At 53.1% G+C, this 25,995-nt stretch overlaps 2 protein-coding genes across 2 annotated transcripts in view; both read left to right on the top strand.

Annotated features, from left to right (window-relative positions):
- The window catches only part of LOC140204833 (CD82 antigen-like), an 84,695-nt gene extending 60,555 nt beyond the window's left edge, over window positions 1-24,140 (top strand). The window contains exons 7-9 of the mRNA XM_072271677.1: window positions 4,325-4,534; window positions 7,482-7,565; window positions 13,327-24,140. Coding sequence (XP_072127778.1) covers window positions 4,325-4,534; window positions 7,482-7,565; window positions 13,327-13,404 — 372 coding nt within the window. The 3' untranslated portion in view covers window positions 13,405-24,140. The remainder of the gene's footprint in view (window positions 1-4,324; window positions 4,535-7,481; window positions 7,566-13,326) is intronic.
- LOC140204834 (uncharacterized) lies at window positions 8,373-13,320 on the top strand. Its single transcript, XM_072271678.1, has one exon. The coding sequence runs from the start codon at window positions 11,728-11,730 to the stop codon at window positions 12,421-12,423; it is 696 nt and encodes a 231-aa protein (XP_072127779.1). The 5' UTR covers window positions 8,373-11,727; the 3' UTR covers window positions 12,424-13,320.
- Window positions 24,141-25,995: the final 1,855 nt, after the last annotated feature.

The raw sequence follows: 25,995 nt of genomic DNA on the forward strand, positions 1-25,995 counted from the left end.
TAGGACCCATACAGCTTGGCACCAGTGTCGTCACTGAGCAATGTGTGATTAAGTGCCTTGCTCAAGGACACAACACGTTGCCTCGGCTGGGGCTCGAACTCACAACCTTCAGATTGCTAGTCGAATGCCTTAACCACTTGGCCACGTGCCCACTGACAGCATATACACATTTATACATCCTCATTACTAAAGAAATTGAATATTTTGCCGTGTTTGGCGGGAAAGGCACCAAAAAGCCAACCCGAGCGCATCAGCTCGGTTTAGGGCCAGTTATGGCAACATACCGGGAAGACATTGCGCTCAGCAGGACAAGCCGATGTTTGCGAGTGAATGAGCGTGTGTAGGCAGTGTCCTTACTGAGTGCTCTCCATCACAGGTAGGTAGTGCCCGTGATGGAGCTGGGAGTCTTCCACTCCCAGCACTGACACGACCACTCAGAATGCTCTCCACAGTACATCTGTAGAGTCTCTGCTGACGTACCAGATCTCCTCAAAACCCTAATGAAGTAATGTGTGTGTGTGTGTGTGTGTGTGTGTGTGTGAAACACAGTCCATTTTAGTGAAAAGTGATTTAAGTGTGTTGCTAAACCCTGGCGATTAGGGTTGTGCGGATTGGTTCAGGAAGCTAATGACTGAAGGAAAGGGCGCACAGTAGCGCAGTGGTTAGCGCGGAACTTTTACAGCGCCAGCGATAGGGGTTCGATTCCCACTGCTGACTGTAAGGAGTTCACACATCCCCCCGTGACTGTGTGAGATTCATCCAGCATTCCAAAGACGTGCGGGTTAGGGTTAGTAAGTTCTGGGCGTGCTACGTTGGCGCAGGAAACGTGGCGACACTTGCGGGCTGCCCAAGCACATCCTCGGACTGTGTTAGTCGTTGACGCAAGTGACGCGTTTCACTGTTGGTTTCGATGTAACTGTAGAGGCAGATTCGATTTTGTCATTTTAAAAAAATTGGATAGGTATATGGACAGGAAAGGAATGGAGGGTTATGGGCTGAATGCAGGTCGGTGGGACTAGGTGAGAGTAGGAGTTCGGCATGGACTAGAAGAGTCGAGATGGCCTTTTTCCGTGCTGTAATTGTTATATGGTTATAAAGGTAATCTTAATCTGTTTTTGAACCTGGTGGTGTGGGACTTCAGGCTTCTGTACTTCCCGTTCAATGGTGGCTGCGACATTTCCCAGATTATTTTAATTATCAACAATCGCAAACCTGAGATTCCTTTGATTGTCGAGAAAGGGTGTGATGGATTGTGCTTATCAGAGTCCAACATCCCTGTCCCAGCTGCAATACCACCCTCCACTCGCTGATGGCGCCACTGGGCCCACAGATGCCTAATGGCAGCGCCACCTGCTGGCCAATCTCTCCCCTACAGGCTGGATCAGAATTACTGACATTCAGATTAAGATCCAAATTTTTTTTTAACACACCTACATCGAAACATACAGTTGGTCGTTTGTGTTAACAGCCAACATTACTAAGGACATGCTGGAGGCAGACCGCAAGTGTCACTATGTATTCCAGCTCCAAAATATGGTGCCTACAATGCTCAGCAGGACAACGCAAGCAGCGTCAACAACAGCAGAATTCAATTGACTTTATTACAGACATCCTTCACATACATGAGGAGTAAAAAATGTTTATGTTATGTCTCTGTCTAAATGTGCATTCTGCAATTTATAGTAATTGGTAATAAGTAGTATGTACGACAGGACAGTCAGTATAACATAGAAATACAATTGTATCAGCATGAATTAATCAGTCTGATGGCCTGGTGGAAGCTGCCCCGGAGCCTGCTGGTCCTGGCTTTTATGCTGCGGTACCATTTCCCGGATGGTAGCAGCTGGAATAGTCTGTGGTTGGGGTGACTCGGGTCCCCAATGATCCTTTGGGCCCTTTTTCTCTTTGTAAATGTCCTGAATAGTGGGAAGTTCACATCTACAGATGCGCTGGGCTGTCCGCACCACTCTCTGCAGAGTTCTGCGATTGAGGGAAGTACAGTTCCCATACCAGGCAGTGATACAGCCAGTCAGGATGCTCTCAATTGTGCCCCTGTAGAAAGTCCTTAGGATTTGGGACTCATACCAAATTTCTTCAACCGTCTGAGGTGAAAGAGGCGCTGTTGTGCTTTTTTCACCACACAGCCGGTATGTACAGACCAAGTGAGATCCTCAGTGATGTGCTGTGAAGTTTGTTGTTTTGTGGCAGCCATACGGTGCAAGACATGATAAGATTAAAATTATTTACAATAAAAAAGTGCAAAAGAGAAAGAGCGAGGTAACTTTCAGGGATTCATGGACCGTTCAGAAATCTGACGAAGCTGTTGCTAAAACACTGAGTGTGGGTCTTCGGGCTCCTGTAGCTCCTCCCTGATGGAAGTACTGAGAAGAAGGGGTGTCCTGTAGGGTGAGGGTCGATGGCCTCGATGGAGGGAAGTCCTGTGCCCATGAGGGAGCTGGTTAGGTCTACAACCCTCTGCAGGTTCCTGCAGCCAGCAGAGTGCTCTCCACCTCTGTGCAGACATTTTGCTTGGAGTCTTTGCTGACATTACCAAATCTTCTCAAACTTCTAATGAAGTAGAGCTGCAGCCATGCCTTCATTGTGATTGCATCAAAGTGTAGGGCCCAGGGTAGATCCTGCAGGCTGAATCCCTGACCTTTCAATGAATGGACACTCTGCTCAGTTACGTACGTTGGGAAGGAGATTGGGCGGCGTGGAGGGAAAGATTGCAAGCACATTCCTTCCAAATGAGGGTTTTTAAAAAATGTATTTGGGAAATATGGTCTTCCTTGGCAAGGCTAGCAGTTGCCTGAGACACGGACTGTCTTCATTGCGGGTCTGCACAGTGGTACAGCGTTGGGCCGCTCTCCCGCCGTGCCATGGACCTCGGGTCCAACCTGACTTCCGGTGCTGTTTGTGTGGAGTTTGCATCCTCTGCCTGTGACCGTGTGGACTTCCCCTGGGTCCCTCCCACAACCCGAAAGCGCATTGATCGGTAGGTTGTGAGCAGAGAGAGATTCAGGGCACGTTGGGGAACCTCGAGCAACACGCGCACAAAATGCGGCAAGTACTCAGCCAGTCGTGCGGCGTCTACGGAGGGGAATAAGCAGTTAACATTTCAGGCTGAGACCCTTCGTCGGGACTGGAAAGGAAGGTGGCAGAAGCCAGAATAAGTGTGTGGGCGGGGGGAGGGGAAAGAATAGAAGCCGGCAGATGAGACCACTGGAGGGGGAAGGTGGGTGGGCAGGCTGTGAGATTAGTTGGTTGCTGTGTGTAGCCTCTAGCATGTGGCTGAGTGGTAAACTCGGACGGGTGCTGATGAGGAATGCAGAAGGGCATCACAGTAGCACAGTGGACAGTGTAACACTGCACAACTTCAGCGACTGGGGGTTCAATTCCCGCCGCTGCCCGAACGCCTCCCCGTGACCGGGTGGGATTGCTCCGGCTGCTCCCGTTTCCTCCCACATTCCGAGGCTGTGTGGGTCAGCGGGAATGAGGTGCGCAGCGTGCTATACTGGCGCAGGAAGCCTAGCGACACTTGCGGGCCGCCCCCAGCACACCCTCGGACCGTGCCGGTCCTCGGCACATCCAGCGCTTCGACGCGCACGCGGCGGGTAAAGCCAACCTTTAAAATAAAATGAAATTAATGTAGGGCTGCTGCGAACGGCCTGCCCCACCCATCGCGTTTCTCCAGCAGTTTGCGTTCAGCAAGCAGCAGTCAATGCAACGATCCCACCCCCCCCCCCACCCCTGGCATCCCCTCTTCTCCCCCTTTCCCATCAGGCAAAAGACACAAAAGCCTGGAAGCCTGTAGCACCGGTCTGAAGGACAGCTCCTATCCCGCACTTGTGAAACGATTAAGCAGAGTGCTTGTATGATAATACGCACTGTCACCCTCAGGATCTGCCTTGTCATGCCTTGCACCTTATTGACAGCGAGCTCAGTGCTTTCTTAGTGACTGCTACACTCTATTCTGCACTCTGTGCTTGCTCTCTTCCTTTGTACTTACTCGATGTACTGATGTTGGGCAGAGTGCAAACCCAAGTTATGTCACTGTACCTTGGTAGGTGTGACAGTACAAAATTGATTTGCCAGTTTGGTAGTGGGGTGGAGGGGGGTGATTCCACACAAGTCTCTGCAGGGCAGGGGCTAATTTTTACCCTGGAGCTTTGGGGGTGGGGAGGGGTTTTTTTTTACTTTACTTCAGCTCATGAGTGGAATTAAACATTTATAGTTGGGCTACTGTAAAGTCACAGACTGACACATCATGTTCTAGCCATGGAGTACAATGTTTAATGAACGAAACCTTTTCCCCCTTTTGTAGTTTGCTTGTTGCGGCTGGAACAACTCTGTGGAGTGGCAGAAGAACCCTAGCATTGCAATCAATGCTTCAGAGCCGAATGAAAGACAGTTCTTCCTCTTCCCGTGTTCCTGCCACAGCTCTTTCTCCAAAAATTTCACCGACTTTAACATCACGCAGGAAGTTGGGTTCTGCCAAGCCCCTGGCAGCAACCCACTGACGGAGAAGACCCAGGTAATGCTCCCCGGACTCAGACTGCACCGGCCTCACCTTCCAGCCCATGGGCCGCAAATCGAAAGGGACCGCAGCCGCGGGGAAACCTGAGATAAAAACAGGGGGTGCTGGAACACTCAGCAGGCCAGGCGGTGTCTGCGGGGAGCGGAGCAGGGGGTGCTGACGAGTCAGCTAAAACAAAAGGTGCTGGAGGAGCTCAGCGAGGCGAGCGGCCTCTGTGTGTGGGGAGAGAGTGGGGGAAGAGAGTTGTTGATGTTTAGGATCGAGACCCTCCATTGGGACTGACGGCAGAGGGGAAAGAAGGCAAGAAAGCCGGTGTAAAGAGGAGAGGGAAAAGGGGCAGCTTCCTTCCCACTCCAGTATGAATCCAAGCATGGACGATTCCTGTAAACCACCCGCCCCCCCCCCCCCCCCACAGATGCTGCTCGATCTACCGAGTTCCTCTAGCAGGTTGGTGCTGCAATTGAAAATGCACCTTGGTTTCACCCCACCAGCGATGTCTCCCCTCACCCACCTTCCTTACAGATGAATGAACTTCTGTCTCCTTCCATTTCTAATGAACGGTCTTTAACCTGAAATGTTATCTGTTCCCACCCATGCAGACTGACCCACTGAGTATTTCCAACAGCTTCTCATTTTGATTCTGAATGGGTTGGACTAGTCTGGGCTGGGACAGTCTCTGTTCAACTTGACCCTGTCCCCCTGTCCTGTGAGCCTGGTTGCAGGGTCTACCCTTTGATCAGAACGTAGAGCAGTGCGGCCCTTCGCCCACAATTTTAGGCCAGGCTAATTAAATGTCCCCACTCTGACGTTTTACCTTCTCACCTCCCCCTGGGTTCCCTCCTCCTATGGTCCACTCTCCTTTCCTATCAGATTCCTTCCTCTCCCACTCACCTGGCTTCTCCTATCGCCTTCCAACTAGCCTCCTTCCCCCGCTTCCCCTGGGGGAGGGGGTTGATTTTTTTCTGGAGCAAGTGAGGGGGGAGCGTTGACACATTACTGCAGCTTGATGGGGGAGTGGGGGGTTCTTCAGGTTCTAATGTTGTCCATCATTCATTCTTTGGGTTTTTTTCCCTGTTTTGTGGATGTCTGTGAAGGGTAAGAATTTCAGGCTGTAAACTGCACACGCTCTCTGATATTAAATCAAACCAGAAAACCGTTGTAAATCCTACAAGCTCTATCAGGACCCCCCTCAGTCTCTGATCCTCCAGAAAAAACAAACCCACTTTGTGAGAATCCTTCATGTAGTACGTGCCCTCTAACCTAGACAGCATCCGAGTAAACCTCCCACACCCTCTTCAAAGTCTCCACACCCTTCCTGTGATGAGACGATCGGAATTGCACCAATGATAAAGGTCCATCCGACTGTTAATTTTTCAGCAATTGATGATGTACTGATCCCTGGAACCAGCACGGGTGGGTAGGTGCTGAGAGTCCAGTCAACTCAATATCAGAGACTGTCGTCCCAGAGTAGTCTGGGTTCTGGCTGGATACCGTTCTGTGTAAAAGCCTTAGGCACATATAAGAGAAACAAGCAGAATTAGGCCACTCGGCCCATTGAGTCTCTTCTGCCATTTCATCATGGCTGATCCATTCTTCCTCTTGGCCCCAGTCTCCTGCCTTCTCCCCAAATCCCTTCTTGCCCTAACCAATCAAAAATCTATCAACCTCTGCCTTAAATACACCCACTGACTTGGCTTCCACATCTGCTGTGGCAACAAATCCCACAGAGGCACCACCCACTGGCTGGAGAAATTCCTCCTCATCTCCATTCGAAAAGGACACCCCTCTAATTCAGAGGCTGTGTCCTCTGGTGCGAGACTCTCCCATCATAGCAAATGTTCTCTCCACATCCACTCTATTGAGGCCTTTCAACATCCGATAGGTTTCAATGCGATCCACCCCTCAGTCTTCTGAAATCCAGCGAATAGAGGCCCAGAGCTATCAAAATACATATATATATATATGAATGGTGAGGGTGGAAGGCTGTGGGACAGGAAGGAGTGCCAGGGGTAGTGGGGGGTGTCATGGGTGCAGACAAACCTAGCTCTGAGACACCAGGCAAGATGATTTGATTCCAGACAATTGGTTTATTGATCATTACAGAATGTCTCTCTGGTGCTTCCCACTCCCTCCCCTCTCCCTTCCCCTTTTCCCAACCATGATTCCCCTCTCCCTGCCCCCTTCCCACTCTCAGTCCAGAATAGAAACCTAAATCAGAATCAGGTTTATCATCACTCACATGGGTCATGAATTTTGTTTTTTTTTTTTTACGGCAGCAGTACAATGCAGTAGATAAAATTACTACAGTACTGTATAAAAGTCTCAGGCAGCCTAGCTATATATATGTGCCTAAAAGACTTTTGCACAGTACTGTGTGAGTCAGAATCAGGTTTATTGTCACTGACGTATGCTGTGTGGTTTGCTATTTTGTGGCAGAAGGACAGTGCAATATATGATAAAAATTTATAAGGTACAATAAAAAATAGAAGAAAAAGTAGTTCCAAAAGGGAGCAAAAATACTGCCTCACTGGACAGTATCATCCTAATCAGGAGGTCCCGGCTATTTCCTTTTGGAAAGGGACCAACTGACCTCTCATCTGCATCATCCCAAAACCACAGCCCTCTACTCCAGGCAGCCTGGTATACCTCTCCAAAGCCTCCACTTTCTTCCCATGCTGTGGAGACCAGAATTAAATGAGATACCAGAGTTTTATAAAGCTGCAACTTGGTTTGCTGACCCTAGAACTCAGTGCCCCGATTAATAAAAGTAAGTGTGCCCTACGCCGTCCGTATCTCCCTCAGCCGCCACCGTCTGGGAGCAATGGACCCCAACGATCCTCTGTGCATCAATGCAGTTGAGGGTCCCACCGTTCACTGCGGTAATGCTGGGTGAGGGCAAGGAAACGCTGTCGAGGTGACCGGACTTTTTGTCTTTCTTTCCCAGGGCTGCAGGAAGAGGGTGTTTGAGTGGGTGCAAGAAAACGTCATCAGCATAACGATCATCTGCATCGGTATCACTGTGGTAGAGGTGAGTCGCTATGGAGAGCCTGACAAGTATGGGGGAGAGGGCCCAGAGAGCGCACAGTGAGACTTGGGGGGGCGGGGGTCAGATTCAGTGTGAGAAAAATTGAGGGGAGAAAACCCCACTGCAGATGCTGAAAACCTGAAATAAAAACATAAAATGCTGGGAACACCCAGCAGGTCGGTCAGCATCTGCAGGAAGAGAAGCTAGAGTTACTGTTTCAAGTGGAAGACTGTGGGGTGTTCAGTGGAACTGTTGGAGGGGAGGTGGTGGGGCTATTTCACATGGAAACAGACCCTTTGGACCAAGACGCTTACCTAAGCTGTAAAATTTGTTGCCACAGGTGGCTGTGGAGGCCAAGTCATTGATGGGTTCTTCATTGCTCAGGGCATGAATGGGTGAAGAGAGAAGGCAGGAGATTGGGGCTGAGAGGGAAAATGGATCAGACATGATGAAAGGGCCTAATTCTGCTCCTCCATTTTGCGGTCTAAGCTAGTCTCATCTGCCCACATTTGGGCCGTATCTCTCTACGCCTTTCCCACGCGGGGCTAGGTTTGGGGTGGGGGCTGGGAAGGAATCAGGGCCTGCTACTAAGTCACATTGTGTTCAGTTCCTGCAGCTTCTCTGCTGTAGCCTGAAATGCTGCCTGGGCTGGAACCGGACCGAGCGCGCGGGATCCTGGGCTGATCTCCCAATGCTCCCCACCAGGTGCCTGGGCTTTGCTGTTTCGACTGCAGTGAACTTTGCAGAGTTTGAAATGGTCGGGGGGACGGGGGGTGGGGTAATCCAGGGAGGGGACGTCAGCAACAAAAAAGAGCCTCACGAGCGAGAGTCAATATTCAGCACTGTGGAAGGAAATCCTCCTCTTTCTCCCATACCCACTCCGCCTCTTCCAACACCCTCCACTCCTCAACCCCTCAACCTGGGCTCCAGGAGATTGCAGACTCTATTCTGTGGTGTTGGAAGGGGTGGTGGAGGGTGCACGAATGGAGAGGCTCACCCGGGGGAGTGGAAACTTCAGAGCAGTTTCTGAAGAGAGCGAGTGGAAGGATTTGGTCAGTGAGAGTGGGTGTGGTGGTATTGAGGGAGTCTGGAGTAGACGAACTCAGGTTGGGTCTGCTGGGGAATTTAGGGCAGGTTCTTTGTGGTGAGGGGTGGAACAGGTAATGGGCAGTGGAGACCGTAGGTGGGAGAGGTTGGACTGGGTGAGTGAGGTAACTATCGGACAGAGTAACCCTATAGCGGTGGGGGGACGGGAGGGTGCACCAGGGTCTGGAGATGCTTGAATCTGCAGCAACAGATAAGTTGCAGGAGGACCCCAGCACCTGTGGTGGGAAATGGGCAGTCGATGTTTCGGGCTGGGACTGTTCGTCTGGGCAGTTCAGTGAGCCTGCATGAGAGTGTGGTTGGAGAGCGGGTCCCGCAGAGAGGGAGGGTGTTGGAGAACTCAGGTCAGGGAGAGCAGGACATTTCTGCAGGGTGGGCACACCCCGAAGAGCCTTCTCGGTAGGCGAGGAAAACGGAGGCGAGCGATGGCAGATAGGTTGGCGAATCGAAGCGAAAGGGGAGATTGGTAGCTCGGATTGGCTGCTCATTTGTAGGGTTGTTGGCCGAGCCTGGAGGTCGGGCCGCAAACGTTTCACCACCAGTGGAGGTGCACAATTGAGTTGTTTCTGCCGAGTGCTTGTGTTTATAATCGTCCAACTTATCGTTTTGATTGTTTGGCTGTCGTGCTGGCTGCTGGTCTGCACTGGGTCCTGGCCCACTGGAAGGCTGAATGATCTCCACCGGCCTGTATCCCTGATTATCAGTCATTGTGAGTGCTGGTTCCTCAGACATCCAGCACTCACTCCTTGGTCCTGATCACGCAGAACAACGAGTCAAACCAATATGAGTACAAGCACCCAGCAGAAACAATACTTAATTGTGCACTGATGATGTCCCCTCGACTAGCGACGAAACATTTGCGACCTAACCTCCAAGGTCGGCCAACAATCCTCCAAAACAAAATTGGTTTCTTTTTGTCAAGTGTACCGAGGTTCAGCGAATCTGGAGCACGAGCAGGAACAGTCTCGACCCGAAATGTTGACTGTCCATTCCCCACCACCGGTGGTGCCTGACCCTCTGAGTTCCTCCAGCGTCTTTGTTTTGTTAACGCCTTCGGGGGAGGTGGGCTCAGGCAATGAGTTGACCAATGGTGAGTTAGGGGAGTTGGATGGCAGGAAGGACTGGAGTCGATTTTAACAGTGGGGGGCGGCGGTATTGGGGAGCTCCAAACTTGCCCTCCTTTTCACAGCTGCCTGGCTTTGCAAGTGTGTGAAGTGTTGTGTTGTCAGTTGCCGGCTGTACTAACCCAAATCTCCTTCGTTTGCTTGCATTTCACACCCAGAGCTTCCTACTTAGAATATTGGCAAGGTAACTCTCAGTTGAACAGGTGAAAATTAACATCTGCATGTTGTGTGAGTGTTTGTGGGTGTGCTTATTTACTTCCACGCCAATTATGGTGTGACGAGACGCTGTATGAATTAAACTCTTCTCAGGCTTCCAGCTGGGTACAGGTATTGATTATAACCGACGTTTCAATGACAAACTCTGCCATCCTCTTCAGGGTTGACTCCTGGGCAGGTCTAGTTCGGTGGTATTCATACCCCCATCGTCCGTCCCTCCTGATTGGTTAGTCGTCATCCAATCAGGTTTCTGCTCTTCCACCTTTTTTACAATCAAATTCCAGTTCTTACTTCAGAGTGAGACCTTCGTCTTTGTTAAAATTCTTTTCCTGGAGTTTAATTAGCTTCCTTGACCAGGCGGTCCCAAAAGCCATTAGTTTTGTGCCATTGAATTGGCTATAGGATTGACTTCAACGATAGCTTTTGGGACCGCCTGGTAAAGGAACCAATATCCCAGTTAGAATCAGCGTGTGACCTGTCCCCCAGAGAGGGTCAGTGTGTGTGTGGGACCTGTTCACCCAGTGAGGGTCAGTGTGTGTGTGTGACCTGTTCCCCCAGTGAGGGTCAGAGTGTGTGTGTGTGTGTGTGTGTGTGTGTGTTTCTCTAGTGAAAGTCAGTGTGGTCAAGCTCAGGGAAATTCTCATCACTCAGAAAGAGAAATTGGGAATCGAGAGCTCTTTCTCCCTTTTCCCATTCCACCTCAAAATATGGGATTGAATAGAAAATAATATTATCACAATCTGTCTTTGTTGCTGTGAGTGTACTGATATCTGTGTTATCGATAACAGGCAGAGCGAGCAATAATGTGGATCAGATGATCTAAGGGGTAGAATTGGATTGGGGAGCTGACTGAACATTGGGCAGGGTTCCAAGCTAAGCAGGTCTGACTACAGCTCAGGGTGGAGATCGGTGGCACTGGCATGCAAACACCTCTCTCGAGCCCCTCTTGCCATACACTCAGTGGCCACTTTATTAGGTAACTCCAGTACCCCATCAGTCCATGTATATAAGCTAACTTCTGTATTTATATTGTGTTTTTTATCATTATTATTGCATTCTTTATCTTTTGTGGGTTTTTTTTGGGCTGCATCAGATCTGGAGAAACAATTATTTCATTCTCCTTTACACTCGTGTACTAGAAATGACATTAAGCAATCTTGAGTCTAATAAAGGGGCCGCTGAGTCTATGTTTGTGATCTTCTGTTGCTGTAGCCTATCCCCTTCAAGGATCACTGAGTTGTGCATTCAGACATGCTCTTCTGCACACCACTGTTGTAACGGGTGGTTATTTGCATTACTGTCACCTTCCCGTCAGCTTGAACCAGTCTGGCCATTCTCCTCTGACCTCTCTCATTATCAAGGTGTTTACCCCCACAGAACTGCCACTCACTGGATGTTTTTTTGTTCTTTTTTGCCCCATTCTCTGTAAACTCCAGAGCCTGAAAATCTCAGGAGATCAACAGTATCTGAGATACTCAAACCACCCCATCTGGCACCAACAATCATTCCACAGTCAAAGTCACTTAGATCACATTTCTTCCCCATCCTGATGTTTGGTCTGACCAACAACTGAACCTCTTGGCCATGTCTGCATGCTTTTATGCATTGAGTTGCTGCCTCATGATTGGCCAATTAGATATTTGCATTAACGAGCTGGTGTACCTAATAAAGTGGCCACTGGGTGTATTCATTGGCACAAATTCCAAACGCGGGCAGTACAAATGAAAGCAGATATGTCAGGTGAATGCCAATTTTCAGTCGCTTTTCCTGCCTTCTCCTTCCAGCTGACGCTGCTTGCCCTGTCATCTGTTCAGCTAGTGAACCACCATATGCTCAGCACTGCAGACAGACTACGACAGCGCAGGGGAGCAACCTCTGGGCCCTCCAGCCTTTCTGGAGATGAACTGGAGCAGACAGAGCTGCCAGCTAAGCCGTCTTTTACAGCAAGGCAGGGGGAGCCACAGGGAAAGCAGTTAGGGCGATGGACAGCAACAGAGCAGGCCCTACAGGAGGGAGAAGAGTTACGTCCGTTAACTCGCCCATCTGCTGCAACAGAGCAGGCCGTACAGAAAAGAGAAGAGTTAGATCAGTTAACTCGCCCATCTACTACAACAGAGCAGACCCTACAAAAGAGAGAAGCGTTAGATCAGTTAACTCGCCCACCTACTACAACAGAGCAGACCCTACAGAAAAGAGAAGAGTTAGATCAGTTAACTCGCCCATCTACTACAACAGAGCAGACCCTACAGAAAAGAGAAGAGTTAGATCAGTTAACTCGCCCATCTACAACAGAGCAGACCCTACAAAAGAGAGAAGCGTTAGATCAGTTAACTCGCCCATCTACTACAACAGAGCAGGCCGTACAGAACAGAGAGGAGTTAGGTCTGTCAGATAACTTGTCCACTACCGCTGAGTGAACTGTACAGCATTTTGGAGGACCTAGTGAAAGGACACAGACTCGTGCACTGCCAGCATTGTGGTGTGCCAGTTAACACTGACTACACCATGCAGAGAATACTGACCAGTGAGCCGTGACAAAGCTGAGATCTGTCCCTTTTGGAACCGCCTGTCATTATCTGCCTAATTAAAAGTTCTTTGCAGGTTTGAGGTGTCAGAGGTGTTCAGAATCGAACCACAAAATGATGGCTGGTGGAAGAAGTGGGGGGGGGGGGGAGTTGGAGAAGTGGAAAGATATTTCCACCCTGAGGGCATGAGGGTCTGAGGTTGGCTTGTGGACTGTGTGGAGGAGTCAGCATCCCTCATCACGTGAGGAGGCGAGCGAGGAAGTGGGAGGAACAGGAGCAGTTAACTCTGGGATGAGGGGGGCATAGTGGGTTGATTTGCCTGTAACCTTACTGATGCCTGAGCTGCATGTGGGGACCCCAAGCCGAGCGTCCAGACTGGCTTCTGTTAGATTGTCAAAGTCAGCCGGGGGCAGACCTTCCGCTCCGCAAGCGAGGCGAGGGCACAGAGATTATCTGCAAAACCTTCCACAGTGGAATATTCAGTCCACACCCGTCCCTTCGGCGGGGAGGAGGCCCCAGCTGTGACCTGTACCTCCCTACTGACGAATAATATTGAGAGTTCTTGCACATAAATCCAAGAGCTGGGTGCATTGCAGTGAGTCTTTAACCAGCGAGCTGGGGAGGGTGATCGGAGATTTCTGTCCTGTGGGCGTGAGTGTGTAATGGTGGCTTGAGCGCTTGGACTTTCGCTCCAGGTGAAATAGTGCACACCGCGTCACCTCGCCCGCAGGGGATACTACTCCCCTGCGCTCCAGGTCGGACTTACACTCACACTCTCCCTTCCTTCTCCCACAGCTCCTTGGGATGTCGCTATCGATGTTATTGTGTAGAAACATCGACCCCGACTACGACAAACTCATTCGCTTTCAGTAAACTGGAAACCTTGCGGGCAAGTGTGGAAGGATTGAAAACCAGCCAAGTTTATTTTTCTCTTTTAAATCTTCCTGCCGTAATTTTACTTCTACTTCAGTGTTTAATCCCTGGAAGGATTTGACTGGGATCTACATTTCTGATACTGAACCCGCTGGGAATAATGGACTCCCACTACTAACCTTAATCTAGACCATTTTACTCCAGAGAAATGAATTCAACACAATCCATGAGACCCTGGCATTTTATCAGGGAGTAGAATCGACCCAATGGATGTGAATCGGGACCACGGTGAAACATTCCATACCGGAAAAGATTACGTTTTGTCCGGGGAATCCTTCCACCTGCACTAGACTTCAGTTTGTTCCTGACCGGCCAACGGATTGGGGTTGGATGATATAGACACCAACACGAGTGTGTTTTGTTTTTTGCTTAGGTTGTTAAAAATCAACAATTTTTGCAGGTTGAATGAGCAGAAATCAAATGTGGATTGGTGTTTTAGTGGAATGTTTGTTGATTTGTCAGTTGGACTTTATATAAAGTGGCTGTCGCTGCCCATTTAGGTCCTCCAGAACCATTTCAGTACGGTTGGACATCTTGTGGATTCAGAACTAGTGTTGGTGTAGAGTTTGCTTTTCCAAGCATGCATGGTGTGGCAATCTTCATTACAGTGCTCTGAAGTTAGAGTGAAGAACACACAATTGGATGCAAGCATGCAAGCCTTGCATTATTAATTTAAAGGGAGTTTTTTTTAAAGTTTTCATGATTTTGTTGAAGTGAATAGTTAATGAATTGTTTCAAAATAATTCCTCTCCATTTTGATTGCAATGCCCAAGCTCGTTGTCTTTTCATTCCTCACCCCACTGGTGAAATAATGAACCTTCTGGCGCATCTCGGGCGGCAACTTCGCCACGTTTCTTTTTTCACCGTTTGTCTGTTTTACGAGGCCGGGTCGCCAGCTTGGCGCTCAACCCAGTACGAATGGAAAGAGAGCAAGGAGCCGGCTGGATTTGAACCTGGGACCTCTCGCTCCGAAGTCTGGGGGGCGGTGGGGGGATACCACTACACCACTGGCCCAGAGAAACGCCACTGGAGGTCTTCAAAGCTTTCTGTAAGATGCCTTGTGCACTGATCAGCAGTGGGACAGGAAAGGTTTCTTTCCGATGAAAGTATAGGCCATCCCTTCAGTAACCAACAGTAGCCCCTGGCTTGTGTCACACTGAGCAGAGACTTTGCAGTAAATCTCCATGATCACCCCGAACTCAAGGAATTTTGGAGAACCTTCCCTGGGATTAGCCTTGTGGGCAGTGGCATCTTCCGCTGTAGGTGGGGTCTGAAATGCAGATTTGAGAAATGGTGCTGAGTCAAGTATTTAGAAGGTCATCAGTAAACCATGGTATCTCTCACAATGGATAGTTCTGACAGAATCCTGTCCCAATTTTTACATTTCATAGACGTATTCTTAAACAACATTATCACAGGCTGCATGCTGGGGTTATCAGGATGTAGATGTTCATTCCTGCTCATTGTACAAGACGTCAGGCAGATGGTCCTCCTTGCTGTATCAGCCGGACTGGTGCAATTTTGATCTTCTCTCTTGGGGGTGCGGACATCTTTTTCATGTGACTGAGCACTTGCAGCCCTGGCTGCAGAACCACACCTTTCACGGGCCCAAAGTTCAGGCTGAGGCACGGGAGCTACACTGAGGGAGTGTCTCACTGTCTGAGGGGCAGTGCCGAGGGAGTGTCTCACTGGTCGGAGTGACGGTGCTGAGGGAGTGTCTCACTGTCTGAGGGACAGTACAGAGGGAGTGTCACACTGTCAGAGGGACAGTACTGAGGGAGTGTCTCACTGTCAGTGGGACAGTACTGAGGGAGTGTCTCACTGTCAGAGGGGCAGTACGGAGGGAGTGTCACACTGTCGGAGGGACAGTACTGAGGGAGTGTCTCACTGTCGGAGGGACAGTACCGACAGAGTGCCTCACTATTGGAGGGGCAGTACCGAGGGAGTGTCTTACTGTCAGAGTGACGGTGCTGAGGGAGTGCCTCACTGTCGGAGGGGCAGTACCGAGGGAGTGTCTCGCTGGTTGGAGTGACGGTGCTGAGGGAGTGTCTCACCGTCGGAGGGGCAGTACCGAGGGAGTGCCTCATTGTCGGAGGGGCAGTGCCGAGGGAGTGACTCGCTGTCAGAGGGACAGTACCGAGGGAGAGTCACACTGTCAGAGGGACAGTACCAAGGGAGTGTCTCGCTGGTCGGAGGGACAGTGCTGAGGGAGTGCCTCACTGTCGGAGAGGCAGTGCCGAGGGAGTGTCTCGCTGGTCGGAGTGACGGTGCTGAGGGAGTGTCTCACTGTCGGAGAGGCAGTGCCGAGGGATTGTCTCGCAGGTCGGAGTGACGGTGCTGAGGGAGTGTCTCACTGTCGGAGGGACAGTACCGAGGGAGTGCCTCACTGTCGAAGGGGCAGTGCCGAGGGAGTGCCACACTGTGGGAGGGACAGTACCGAGGGATTGTCTCGCTGATCGGAGTGACGGTGCTGAGGGAGTGCCTCACTGTCAGAGGGACAGTACTGAGGGAGTGTCTCACTGTCAGAGGGGCAGTACTGAGGGAGTGTCTCACTGTCGGAGGGGCAATGCCGAGGGAGTGTCTCGCTGGTCGGAGTGATGGTGCTGAGGGAGTGCCTCACTGTCAGAGGGACAGTACTGAGGGAGTGTCTCACTGTCAGAGGGGCAGTACTGAGGGAGTGTCTCACTGTTGGAGGGACAGTACTGAGGGCGTGTCTCGCTGGTCGGAGTGACGGTGCTGAGGGAGTACCTCACTGTCGGAGGGACAGAGGGAGTGTCTCACTGTCAGAGGGACAGTACTGAGGGAGTTCCTCACTGTCGGAGGGGCAGTACCGAGGGAGTGCCTCACTGTCGGAGGGGCAGTACCGAGGGAGTGTCTCGCTGGTCGGAGTGACGGTGCTGAGGGAGTGTCGCACTGTCAGAAGGACAGTACTGAGGGAGAGTCACACTGTCAGAGGGACAGTACCAAGGGAGTGTCTCGCTGGTCGGAGGGACAGTGCTGAGGGAGTGCCTCACTGTCGGAGAGGCAGTGCCGAGGGATTGTCTCGCAGGTCGGAGTGACGGTGCTGAGGGAGTGTCTCACTGTCGGAGGGACAGTACCGAGGGAGTGCCTCACTGTCAGAGGGGCAGTACTGAGGGAGTGTCTCACTGTCGGAGGGGCAATGCCGAGGGAGTGTCTCGCTGGTCGGAGTGATGGTGCTGAGGGAGTGCCTCACTGTCAGAGGGACAGTACTGAGGGAGTGTCTCACTGTCAGAGGGGCAGTACTGAGGGAGTGTCTCACTGTTGGAGGGACAGTACTGAGGGCATGTCTCGCTGGTCGGAGTGACGGTGCTGAGGGAGTACCTCACTGTCGGAGGGACAGAGGGAGTGTCTCACTGTCAGAGGGACAGTACTGAGGGAGTTCCTCACTGTCGGAGGGACAGTACCGAGGGAGTGCCTCACTGTCGGAGGGACAGTGCCGGAGGGACAGTACTGAGGGAGTGCCTCGCTGGTCGGAGTGACGGTGCTGAGGGAGTGTCTCACTGTCAGAGGGGCAGTGCTGAGGGAGTGCCTCACTGTTGGAAGGACAGTACTGAGGGAGTGTCTCGCTGGTCAGAGTGACGGTGCTGAGGGAGTGTCTCAGTGTCGGAGGGGCAGTACTGAGGGAGTGTCTCACTGTCGGAGGGGCAGTGCCGAGGGAGTGCCTCACTGTCGGAGGGACAGTACCGAGCGAGTGCCTCACTGTTGGAGGGGCAGTACCGAGGGTGTGTCTCGCTGGTCGGAGTGATGGTGCTGAGGGAGTGCCTCACTGTCGGAGGGACAGTACCGAGGGAGTGCCTCACTGTTGGAGGGGCACTGCCGGAGGGACAGTACTGAGGGAGTGCTTCGCTGTCAGAGGGACAGTACTGAGGGAGTGCCTCACTGTCGGAGGGGCAGTGCCGAGGGAGTGTCTCGCTGGTCAGAGTGATGGTGCTGAGGGAGTGCCTCACTGTCGGAGGGGCAGTACCGAGGGAGTGTCTCACTATCAGGGGGACGGTACTGAGGGAGAGTCACACTGTCAGAGGGACAGTACCAAGGGAGTGTCTCGCTGGTCGGAGGGACAGTGCTGAGGGAGTGTCTCACTGTCGGAGAGGCAGTGCCGAGGGATTGTCTCGCAGGTCGGAGTGACGGTGCTGAGGGAGTGTCTCACTGTCGGAGGGACAGTACCGAGGGATTGTCTCGCTGGTTGGAGTGACGGTGCTTAGGGAGTGTCTCACTGTCGGAGGGACAGTACCGAGGGAGTGTCTCGCTGGTTGGAGTGACGGTGCTGAGGGAGTGTCTCACTGTCGGAGGGACAGTACCGAGGGAGTGCCTCACTGTCGAAGGGGCAGTGCCGAGGGAGTGCCACACTGTGGGAGGGACAGTACCGAGGGATTGTCTCGCTGATCGGAGTGGCGGTGCTGAGGGAGTGCCTCACTGTCAGAGGGACAGTACTGAGGGAGTGTCTCACTGTCAGAGGGGCAGTACTGAGGGAGTGTCTCACTGTCGGAGGGGCAATGCCGAGGGAGTGTCTCGCTGGTCGGAGTGATGGTGCTGAGGGAGTGCCTCACTGTCAGAGGGACAGTACTGAGGGAGTGTCTCACTGTCAGAGGGGCAGTACTGAGGGAGTGTCTCACTGTTGGAGGGACAGTACTGAGGGCGTGTCTCGCTGGTCGGAGTGACGGTGCTGAGGGAGTACCTCACTGTCGGAGGGACAGAGGGAGTGTCTCACTGTCAGAGGGACAGTACTGAGGGAGTTCCTCACTGTCGGAGGGGCAGTACCGAGGGAGTGTCTCGCTGGTCGGAGTGACGGTGCTGAGGGAGTGTCGCACTGTCAGAAGGACAGTACTGAGGGAGTCACACTGTCAGAGGGACAGTACCAAGGGAGTGTCTCGCTGGTCGGAGGGACAGTGCTGAGGGAGTGCCTCACTGTCGGAGAGGCAGTGCCGAGGGATTGTCTCGCATGTCGGAGTGACGGTGCTGAGGGAGTGTCTCACTGTCGGAGGGACAGTACCGAGGGAGTGCCTCACTGTCAGAGGGGCAGTACTGAGGGAGTGTCTCACTGTCGGAGGGGCAATGCCGAGGGAGTGTCTCGCTGGTCGGAGTGATGGTGCTGAGGGAGTGCCTCACTGTCAGAGGGACAGTACTGAGGGAGTGTCTCACTGTCAGAGGGGCAGTACTGAGGGAGTGTCTCACTGTTGGAGGGACAGTACTGAGGGCGTGTCTCGCTGGTCGGAGTGACGGTGCTGAGGGAGTACCTCACTGTCGGAGGGACAGAGGGAGTGTCTCACTGTCAGAGGGACAGTACTGAGGGAGTTCCTCACTGTCGGAGGGACAGTACCGAGGGAGTGCCTCACTGTCGGAGGGGCAGTGCCGGAGGGACAGTACTGAGGGAGTGCCTCGCTGGTCGGAGTGACGGTGCTGAGGGAGTGTCTCACTGTCAGAGGGGCAGTGCTGAGGGAGTGCCTCACTGTTGGAAGGACAGTACTTAGGGAGTGTCTCGCTGGTCAGAGTGACGGTGCTGAGGGAGTGTCTCAGTGTCGGAGGGGCAGTACTGAGGGAGTGTCTCACTGTCGGAGGGGCAGTGCCGAGGGAGTGCCTCACTGTCGGAGGGACAGTACCGAGCGAGTGCCTCACTGTTGGAGGGGCAGTACCGAGGGTGTGTCTCGCTGGTCGGAGTGACGGTGCTGAGGGAGTGCCTCACTGTCGGAGGGACAGTACCGAGGGAGTGCCTCACTGTTGGAGGGGCACTGCCGGAGGGACAGTACTGAGGGAGTGCTTCGCTGTCAGAGGGACAGTACTGAGGGAGTGCCTCACTGTCGGAGGGGCAGTGCCGAGGGAGTGTCTCGCTGGTCAGAGTGATGGTGCTGAGGGAGTGCCTCACTGTCGGAGGGGCAGTACCGAGGGAGTGTCTCACTATCAGGGGGACGGTACTGAGGGAGAGTCACACTGTCAGAGGGACAGTACCAAGGGAGTGTCTCGCTGGTCGGAGGGACAGTGCTGAGGGAGTGTCTCACTGTCGGAGAGGCAGTGCCGAGGGATTGTCTCGCTGGTTGGAGTGACGGTGCTGAGGGAGTGTCTCACTGTCGGAGGGACAGTACCGAGGGAGTGCCTCACTGTTGGAGGGGCACTGCCGGAGGGACAGTACTGAGGGAGTGCTTCGCTGTCAGAGGGACAGTACTGAGGGAGTGCCTCACTGTCGGAGGGACAGTACCGACGGAGTGCCTTACTATTGGAGGGGCAGTACCGAGGGAGTGTCTTACTGTCAGAGTGACGGTGCTGAGGGAGTGCCTCACTGTCGGAGGGGCAGTACCGAGGGAGTGTCTCGCTGGTTGGAGTGATGGTGCTGAGGGAGTGCCTCACCGTCGGAGGGACAGTACCGAGGGAGTGCCTCATTGTCGGAGGGGCAGTGCCGAGGGAGTGACTCACTGTCAGAGGGACAGTTCTGAGGGAGTTCCTCACTGTCGGAGGGACAGTACCGAGGGAGTGCCTCACTGTCGGAGGGGCAGTGCCGGAGGGACAGTACTGAGGGAGTGCCTCGCTGGTCGGAGTGACGGTGCTGAGGGAGTGTCTCACTGTCAGAGGGGCAGTGCTGAGGGAGTGCCTCACTGTTGGAAGGACAGTACTGAGGGAGTGTCTCGCTGGTCAGAGTGACGGTGCTGAGGGAGTGTCTCACTGTCGGAGGGGCAGTACTGAGGGAGTGTCTCACTGTCGGAGGGGCAATGCCGAGGGAGTGTCTCGCTGGTCGGAGTGATGGTGCTGAGGGAGTGCCTCACTGTCAGAGGGACAGTACTGAGGGAGTGTCTCACTGTCAGAGGGGCTGTACTGAGGGAGTGTCTCACTGTTTGAGGGACAGTACTGAGGGAGTGCCTCACTGTCGGAGGGGCAGTGCCGGAGGGACAGTACTGAGGGAGTGCCTCGCTGGTCGGAGTGACGGTGCTGAGGGAGTGTCTCACTGTCAGAGGGGCAGTGCTGAGGGAGTGCCTCACTGTTGGAAGGACAGTACTGAGGGAGTGTCTCGCTGGTCAGAGTGACGGTGCTGAGGGAGTGTCTCACTGTCGGAGGGGCAGTACTGAGGGAGTGTCTCACTGTCGGAGGGGCAATGCCGAGGGAGTGTCTCGCTGGTCGGAGTGATGGTGCTGAGGGAGTGCCTCACTGTCAGAGGGACAGTACTGAGGGAGTGTCTCACTGTCAGAGGGGCTGTACTGAGGGAGTGTCTCACTGTTGGAGGGACAGTACTGAGGGCGTGTCTCGCTGGTCGGAGTGACAGTGCTGAGGGAGTACCTCACTGTCGGAGGGACAGAGGGAGTGTCTCACTGTCAGAGGGACAGTTCTGAGGGAGTTCCTCACTGTCGGAGGGACAGTACCGAGGGAGTGCCTCACTGTCGGAGGGGCAGTGCCGGAGGGACAGTACTGAGGGAGTGCCTCGCTGGTCGGAGTGACGGTGCTGAGGGAGTGTCTCACTGTCAGAGGGGCAGTGCTGAGGGAGTGCCTCACTGTTGGAAGGACAGTACTGAGGGAGTGTCTCGCTGGTCAGAGTGACGGTGCTGAGGGAGTGTCTCACTGTCGGAGGGGCAGTACTGAGGGAGTGTCTCACTGTCGGAGGGGCAGTGCCGAGGGAGTGCCTCACTGTCGGAGGGACAGTACCGAGCGAGTGCCTCACTGTTGGAGGGGCAGTACCGAGGGAGTGTCTCGCTGGTCGGAGTGACGGTGCTGAGGGAGTGCCTCACTGTCGGAGGGGCAGTACCGAGGGAGTGTCTCACTATCAGGGGGACGGTACTGAGGGAGAGTCACACTGTCAGAGGGACAGTACCAATGGAGTGTCTCGCTGGTCGGAGGGACAGTGCTGAGGGAGTGTCTCACTGTCGGAGAGGCAGTGCCGAGGGATTGTCTCGCTGGTTGGAGTGACGGTGCTGAGGGAGTGTCTCACTGTCGGAGGGACAGTACCGAGGGAGTGCCTCACTGTTGGAGGGGCACTGCCGGAGGGACAGTACTGAGGGAGTGCTTCGCTGTCAGAGGGACAGTACTGAGGGAGTGCCTCACTGTCGGAGGGACAGTACCGACGGAGTGCCTCACTATTGGAGGGGCAGTACCGAGGGAGTGTCTTACTGTCAGAGTGACGGTGCTGAGGGAGTGCCTCACTGTCGGAGGGGCAGTACCGAGGGAGTGTCTCGCTGGTTGGAGTGATGGTGCTGAGGGAGTGCCTCACCGTCGGAGGGACAGTACCGAGGGAGTGCCTCATTGTCGGAGGGGCAGTGCCGAGGGAGTGACTCGCTGTCAGAGGGACAGTACCGAGGGAGAGTCACACTGTCAGAGGGACAGTACCAAGGGAGTGCCTCGCTGGTCGGAGGGACAGTGCTGAGGGAGTGCCTCACTGTCGGAGAGGCAGTGCCGAGGGATTGTCTCGCAGGTCGGAGTGACGGTGCTGAGGGAGTGTCTCACTGTCGGAGGGACAGTACCGAGGGAGTGCCTCACTGTCAGAGGGGCAGTACTGAGGGAGTGTCTCACTGTCGGAGGGGCAATGCCGAGGGAGTGTCTCGCTGGTCGGAGTGATGGTGCTGAGGGAGTGCCTCACTGTCAGAGGGACAGTACTGAGGGAGTGTCTCACTGTCAGAGGGGCAGTACTGAGGGAGTGTCTCACTGTTGGAGGGACAGTACTGAGGGTGTGTCTCGCTGGTCGGAGTGACGGTGCTGAGGGAGTACCTCACTGTCGGAGGGACAGAGGGAGTGTCTCACTGTCAGAAGGACAGTACTGAGGGAGTTCCTCACTGTCGGAGGGACAGTACCGAGGGAGTGCCTCACTGTCGGAGGGGCAGTGCCGGAGGGACAGTACTGAGGGAGTGCCTCGCTGGTCGGAGTGACGGTGCTGAGGGAGTGTCTCACTGTCAGAGGGGCAGTGCTGAGGGAGTGCCTCACTGTTGGAAGGACAGTACTGAGGGAGTGTCTCGCTGGTCAGAGTGACGGTGCTGAGGGAGTGTCTCAGTGTCGGAGGGGCAGTACTGAGGGAGTGTCTCACTGTCGGAGGGGCAGTGCCGAGGGAGTGCCTCACTGTCGGAGGGACAGTACCGAGCGAGTGCCTCACTGTTGGAGGGACAGTACCGAGGGTGTGTCTCGCTGGTCGGAGTGACGGTGCTGAGGGAGTGCCTCACTGTCGGAGGGACAGTACCGAGGGAGTGCCTCACTGTTGGAGGGGCACTGCCGGAGGGACAGTACTGAGGGAGTGCTTCGCTGTCAGAGGGACAGTACTGAGGGAGTGCCTCACTGTCGGAGGGGCAGTGCCGAGGGAGTGTCTCGCTGGTCAGAGTGATGGTGCTGAGGGAGTGCCTCACTGTCGGAGGGGCAGTACCGAGGGAGTGTCTCACTATCAGGGGGACGGTACTGAGGGAGAGTCACACTGTCAGAGGGACAGTACCAAGGGAGTGTCTCGCTGGTCGGAGGGACAGTGCTGAGGGAGTGTCTCACTGTCGGAGAGGCAGTGCCGAGGGATTGTCTCGCTGGTCGGAGTGACGGTGCTGAGGGAGTGTCTCACTGTCGGAGGGACAGTACCGAGGGAGTGCCTCACTGTCGAAGGGGCAGTGCCGAGGGAGTGCCACACTGTGGGAGGGACAGTACCGAGGGATTGTCTCGCTGATCGGAGTGACGGTGCTGAGGGAGTGCCTCACTGTCGGAGGGGCAGTACCGAGGGAGTGCCTCGCTAGTCGGAGTGACGGTGCTGAGGGAGTGCCTCACTGTGGGAGGGACAGTGCTGAGGGAGTGCCTCACTGTCGGAGGGACAGTACCGAGGGAGTTCCTCACTGTCAGAGGGACAGTACTGAGGGAGTGTCTCAGTGTCGGAGGGGCAGTACTGAGGGAGTGTCTCGCCAGTCGGAGTGACGGTGCTGAGGGAGTGCCTCACTGTCGGAGGGGCAGTACCGAGGGAGTGCCTCACTGTTGGAGGGGCAGTGCCGGAGGGACAGTACTGAGGGAGTGCCTTGCTGGTCGGAGTGACGGTGCTGAGGGAGTGCCTCACTGTCGGAGAGGCAGTGCCGAGGGAATGTCTTGCTGGTCGGAGTGACGGTGCTGAGGGAGTGCCTCACTGTCGGAGGGACTACTGAGGGAGTGTCTCACTTTCGGAGGGACAGTACCGAGGGAGTGCCACACTGTGGGAGGGTCAGTTCCGAGGGAGTGCCTCACTGTCGGAGGGACAGTACCGAGGGAGTGTCACTCTGTGGGAGGGACAGTACCGAGGGAGTGCATACTGTCAGATGGACAGTACTGGGGGAGTGTGGCGAATAACTGGCTAAAAGTTAATTCTGTATACAGATAATTCCTTCCTGTAAGTAAGTGTGAGATCAGTCACTGAGGGATGGGATGCATGGTTGTACCTGTGCTAGGTGTCTATTTGCTCTGCTGAACTCTGTGTCCCACTCTAAGCTACACCTACATGTCGTAACACTTGGGCAGACCTCCGAGTTGGAGTGATCCTGGCCCAAACAGTCAATGCAATGAAAACCTCACTCACCAATGTCTTCTAATTCCGAGTTGTATTAAATGCGATTAGCAGTGCAGTATACTTTGTGATCACTTCTGGTTGCTTTACTATATATAAGGGTACTTAGAAGATCTATCAGTATTAAGGTATAAAAGTTCCAGGACTCTGTTTGTATCTGAATTATATCTTTAATAAATGCTCGACAGTTGCTTCAGACTCTTTGTCATTTTGTCAGGATATGGTAGGTTTTAAATGACAAACAACCTGCGTGCTTAGATCAGAGGTTCCCAACCTTTTTTATGCGGCAGATCCCGGCCGTTGACCGAGAGGTCCGTGGATCCCAGCTTGGAAACCCTTGGCTTAGATGATTGTAGCTGAAACACAAATGACTTTGGAGGGAGCAGGGGTGTGTGTTGGGGGGGTTGTATTTGCACAGCATGGTAGAACTTTGCCTGCAGTTTGTGAGAGGCCAACACTCACCTCTGGGCGTTAAGTGTGAGAAAGTGTAGCAGTCAGCGTAACACTGTTACAGTACCGCAACCCGGGTTCATTCCCACTCGTTTGTACGAGTTATGTTCTGCAACTTCAAAACGTTAAAATAGTTCAAAGGAGGACACAGGTGTCCAGGGAACGTGTTTTGCTTTTAGTGAGGCATGCTCGCTTTACGTGGTAGCGTCATGTCATATGCCATTCATGTATTTATGCATATAACACATGCCGCTGCTACTGTGCGATCGAGAATCTCCGGAGGGGAAGGCCCCAGATCCTCAGCTTTGCCTATTGCCTGTTGCCGGGGCCGGGGTCGAAGCGCTCGGCAGAGATGGCACTCGGTGTTCGGTGTCGGAGGGCTGGTCAGAGGCTCGAAGTTTTCGGATGGACTCAAGAGTCGGCTGTGGTCGGGTGCTTCCAGGGTGCTGCATCGGCAAGTTTGCGGCGCTGGAAGTTCATGGCAGGAAGAGAGTTTTTCTTCCTTCTACCGTCTGCGTGAGATGATGGGACTTTCGAGAGACTTTTAGACTTTTTTTTTACCGTGCCCATGGTCTGTTCTTTATCAAATTACAGTATTGCTTTGCACTGTTGTAACTATATGTTATAATTATTTGGGTTTTTGTCAGTTTTTCAGTCTTGGTTTGTCTTGTGTTTCTGTGATATCATTCTGGAGGAACATTGTATCATTTCTTAATGCATGCATTACTAAATGACAATAAAAGAGGACTGCGTGTCCTCGTAATCTAATCTAATAACTGGTAATTAATTATTTAAATGAACAGGAATGCTTAATCAACCAACATATATACAAAGTTACTCAAATATTACTTAAATATTAAATACACAACAGTTTGTTCTCCCCATGACCATGTGGGTTCCCTCGCACTTTACAAAGACATACATGTTTGTGGGTGTAATTGGGCGATGCGGGCTCATTGGGACAGAAGGACCTATCACTGTGCTGCATCTCTGAATCGAAATCGAAATTGTCTAAAGAGGTGGTGCGGTAGTTACTGCTTTGTACTCCAGTGACACAGATTCAATCCTGACCTCCGTCACTGCCTGTGTGAAGATTGTACCTTCTCGCTGTGACCATTTGAGCTTCCCTGGCTGCTCTCTCATTTCCTCCGCTGTAGATTGCCTCTGATGTAAATGAGAAGAAGGATTATTAGCATTTTTTAAAAAAGCACAATAAACTTTATTCAAAATTTTAAAAATTGCAATAAGCCTTTTCATTCTTTACGTTCATAGTCAACGTTTTCATCAACAGGTAGCAGGGTAGCACAATGGTTAGCACAGTGGTTTACAGTACAGGCGACCTGGGTTCAATTCCCATCGCTGCCTCTAAGGACTTTGTACATTCTCCCCGTAACTGCATCGGTTTACTCCGAGTGCTTCGGTTCCCCCCCACGGTCCAAGGACGTACTAATTGTTCATTGTAAACTGTCCCGACCCAGGGGTGTCTTTCACTGAGATGATAATCTGCTGTCAGCGCTTGACGTTTGTCTCCCTGTGCGTCCCTGGAGACAGCCTGTAGACCAGAGGAGTTGTCTGTCATGTTGATCAGCAAGTGA

Source organism: Mobula birostris, chromosome 11, assembly GCF_030028105.1.
Source record: "Mobula birostris isolate sMobBir1 chromosome 11, sMobBir1.hap1, whole genome shotgun sequence".
In the NCBI taxonomy this organism is placed as follows: Eukaryota; Metazoa; Chordata; class Chondrichthyes; order Myliobatiformes; family Myliobatidae; genus Mobula; species Mobula birostris.

Coding starts and splice junctions, on each gene's coding strand:
- LOC140204834 (XM_072271678.1), top strand. CDS start 11,728: ATGAAAGCAGATATGTCAGGTGAATGCCAATTTTCAGTCGCTTTTCCT.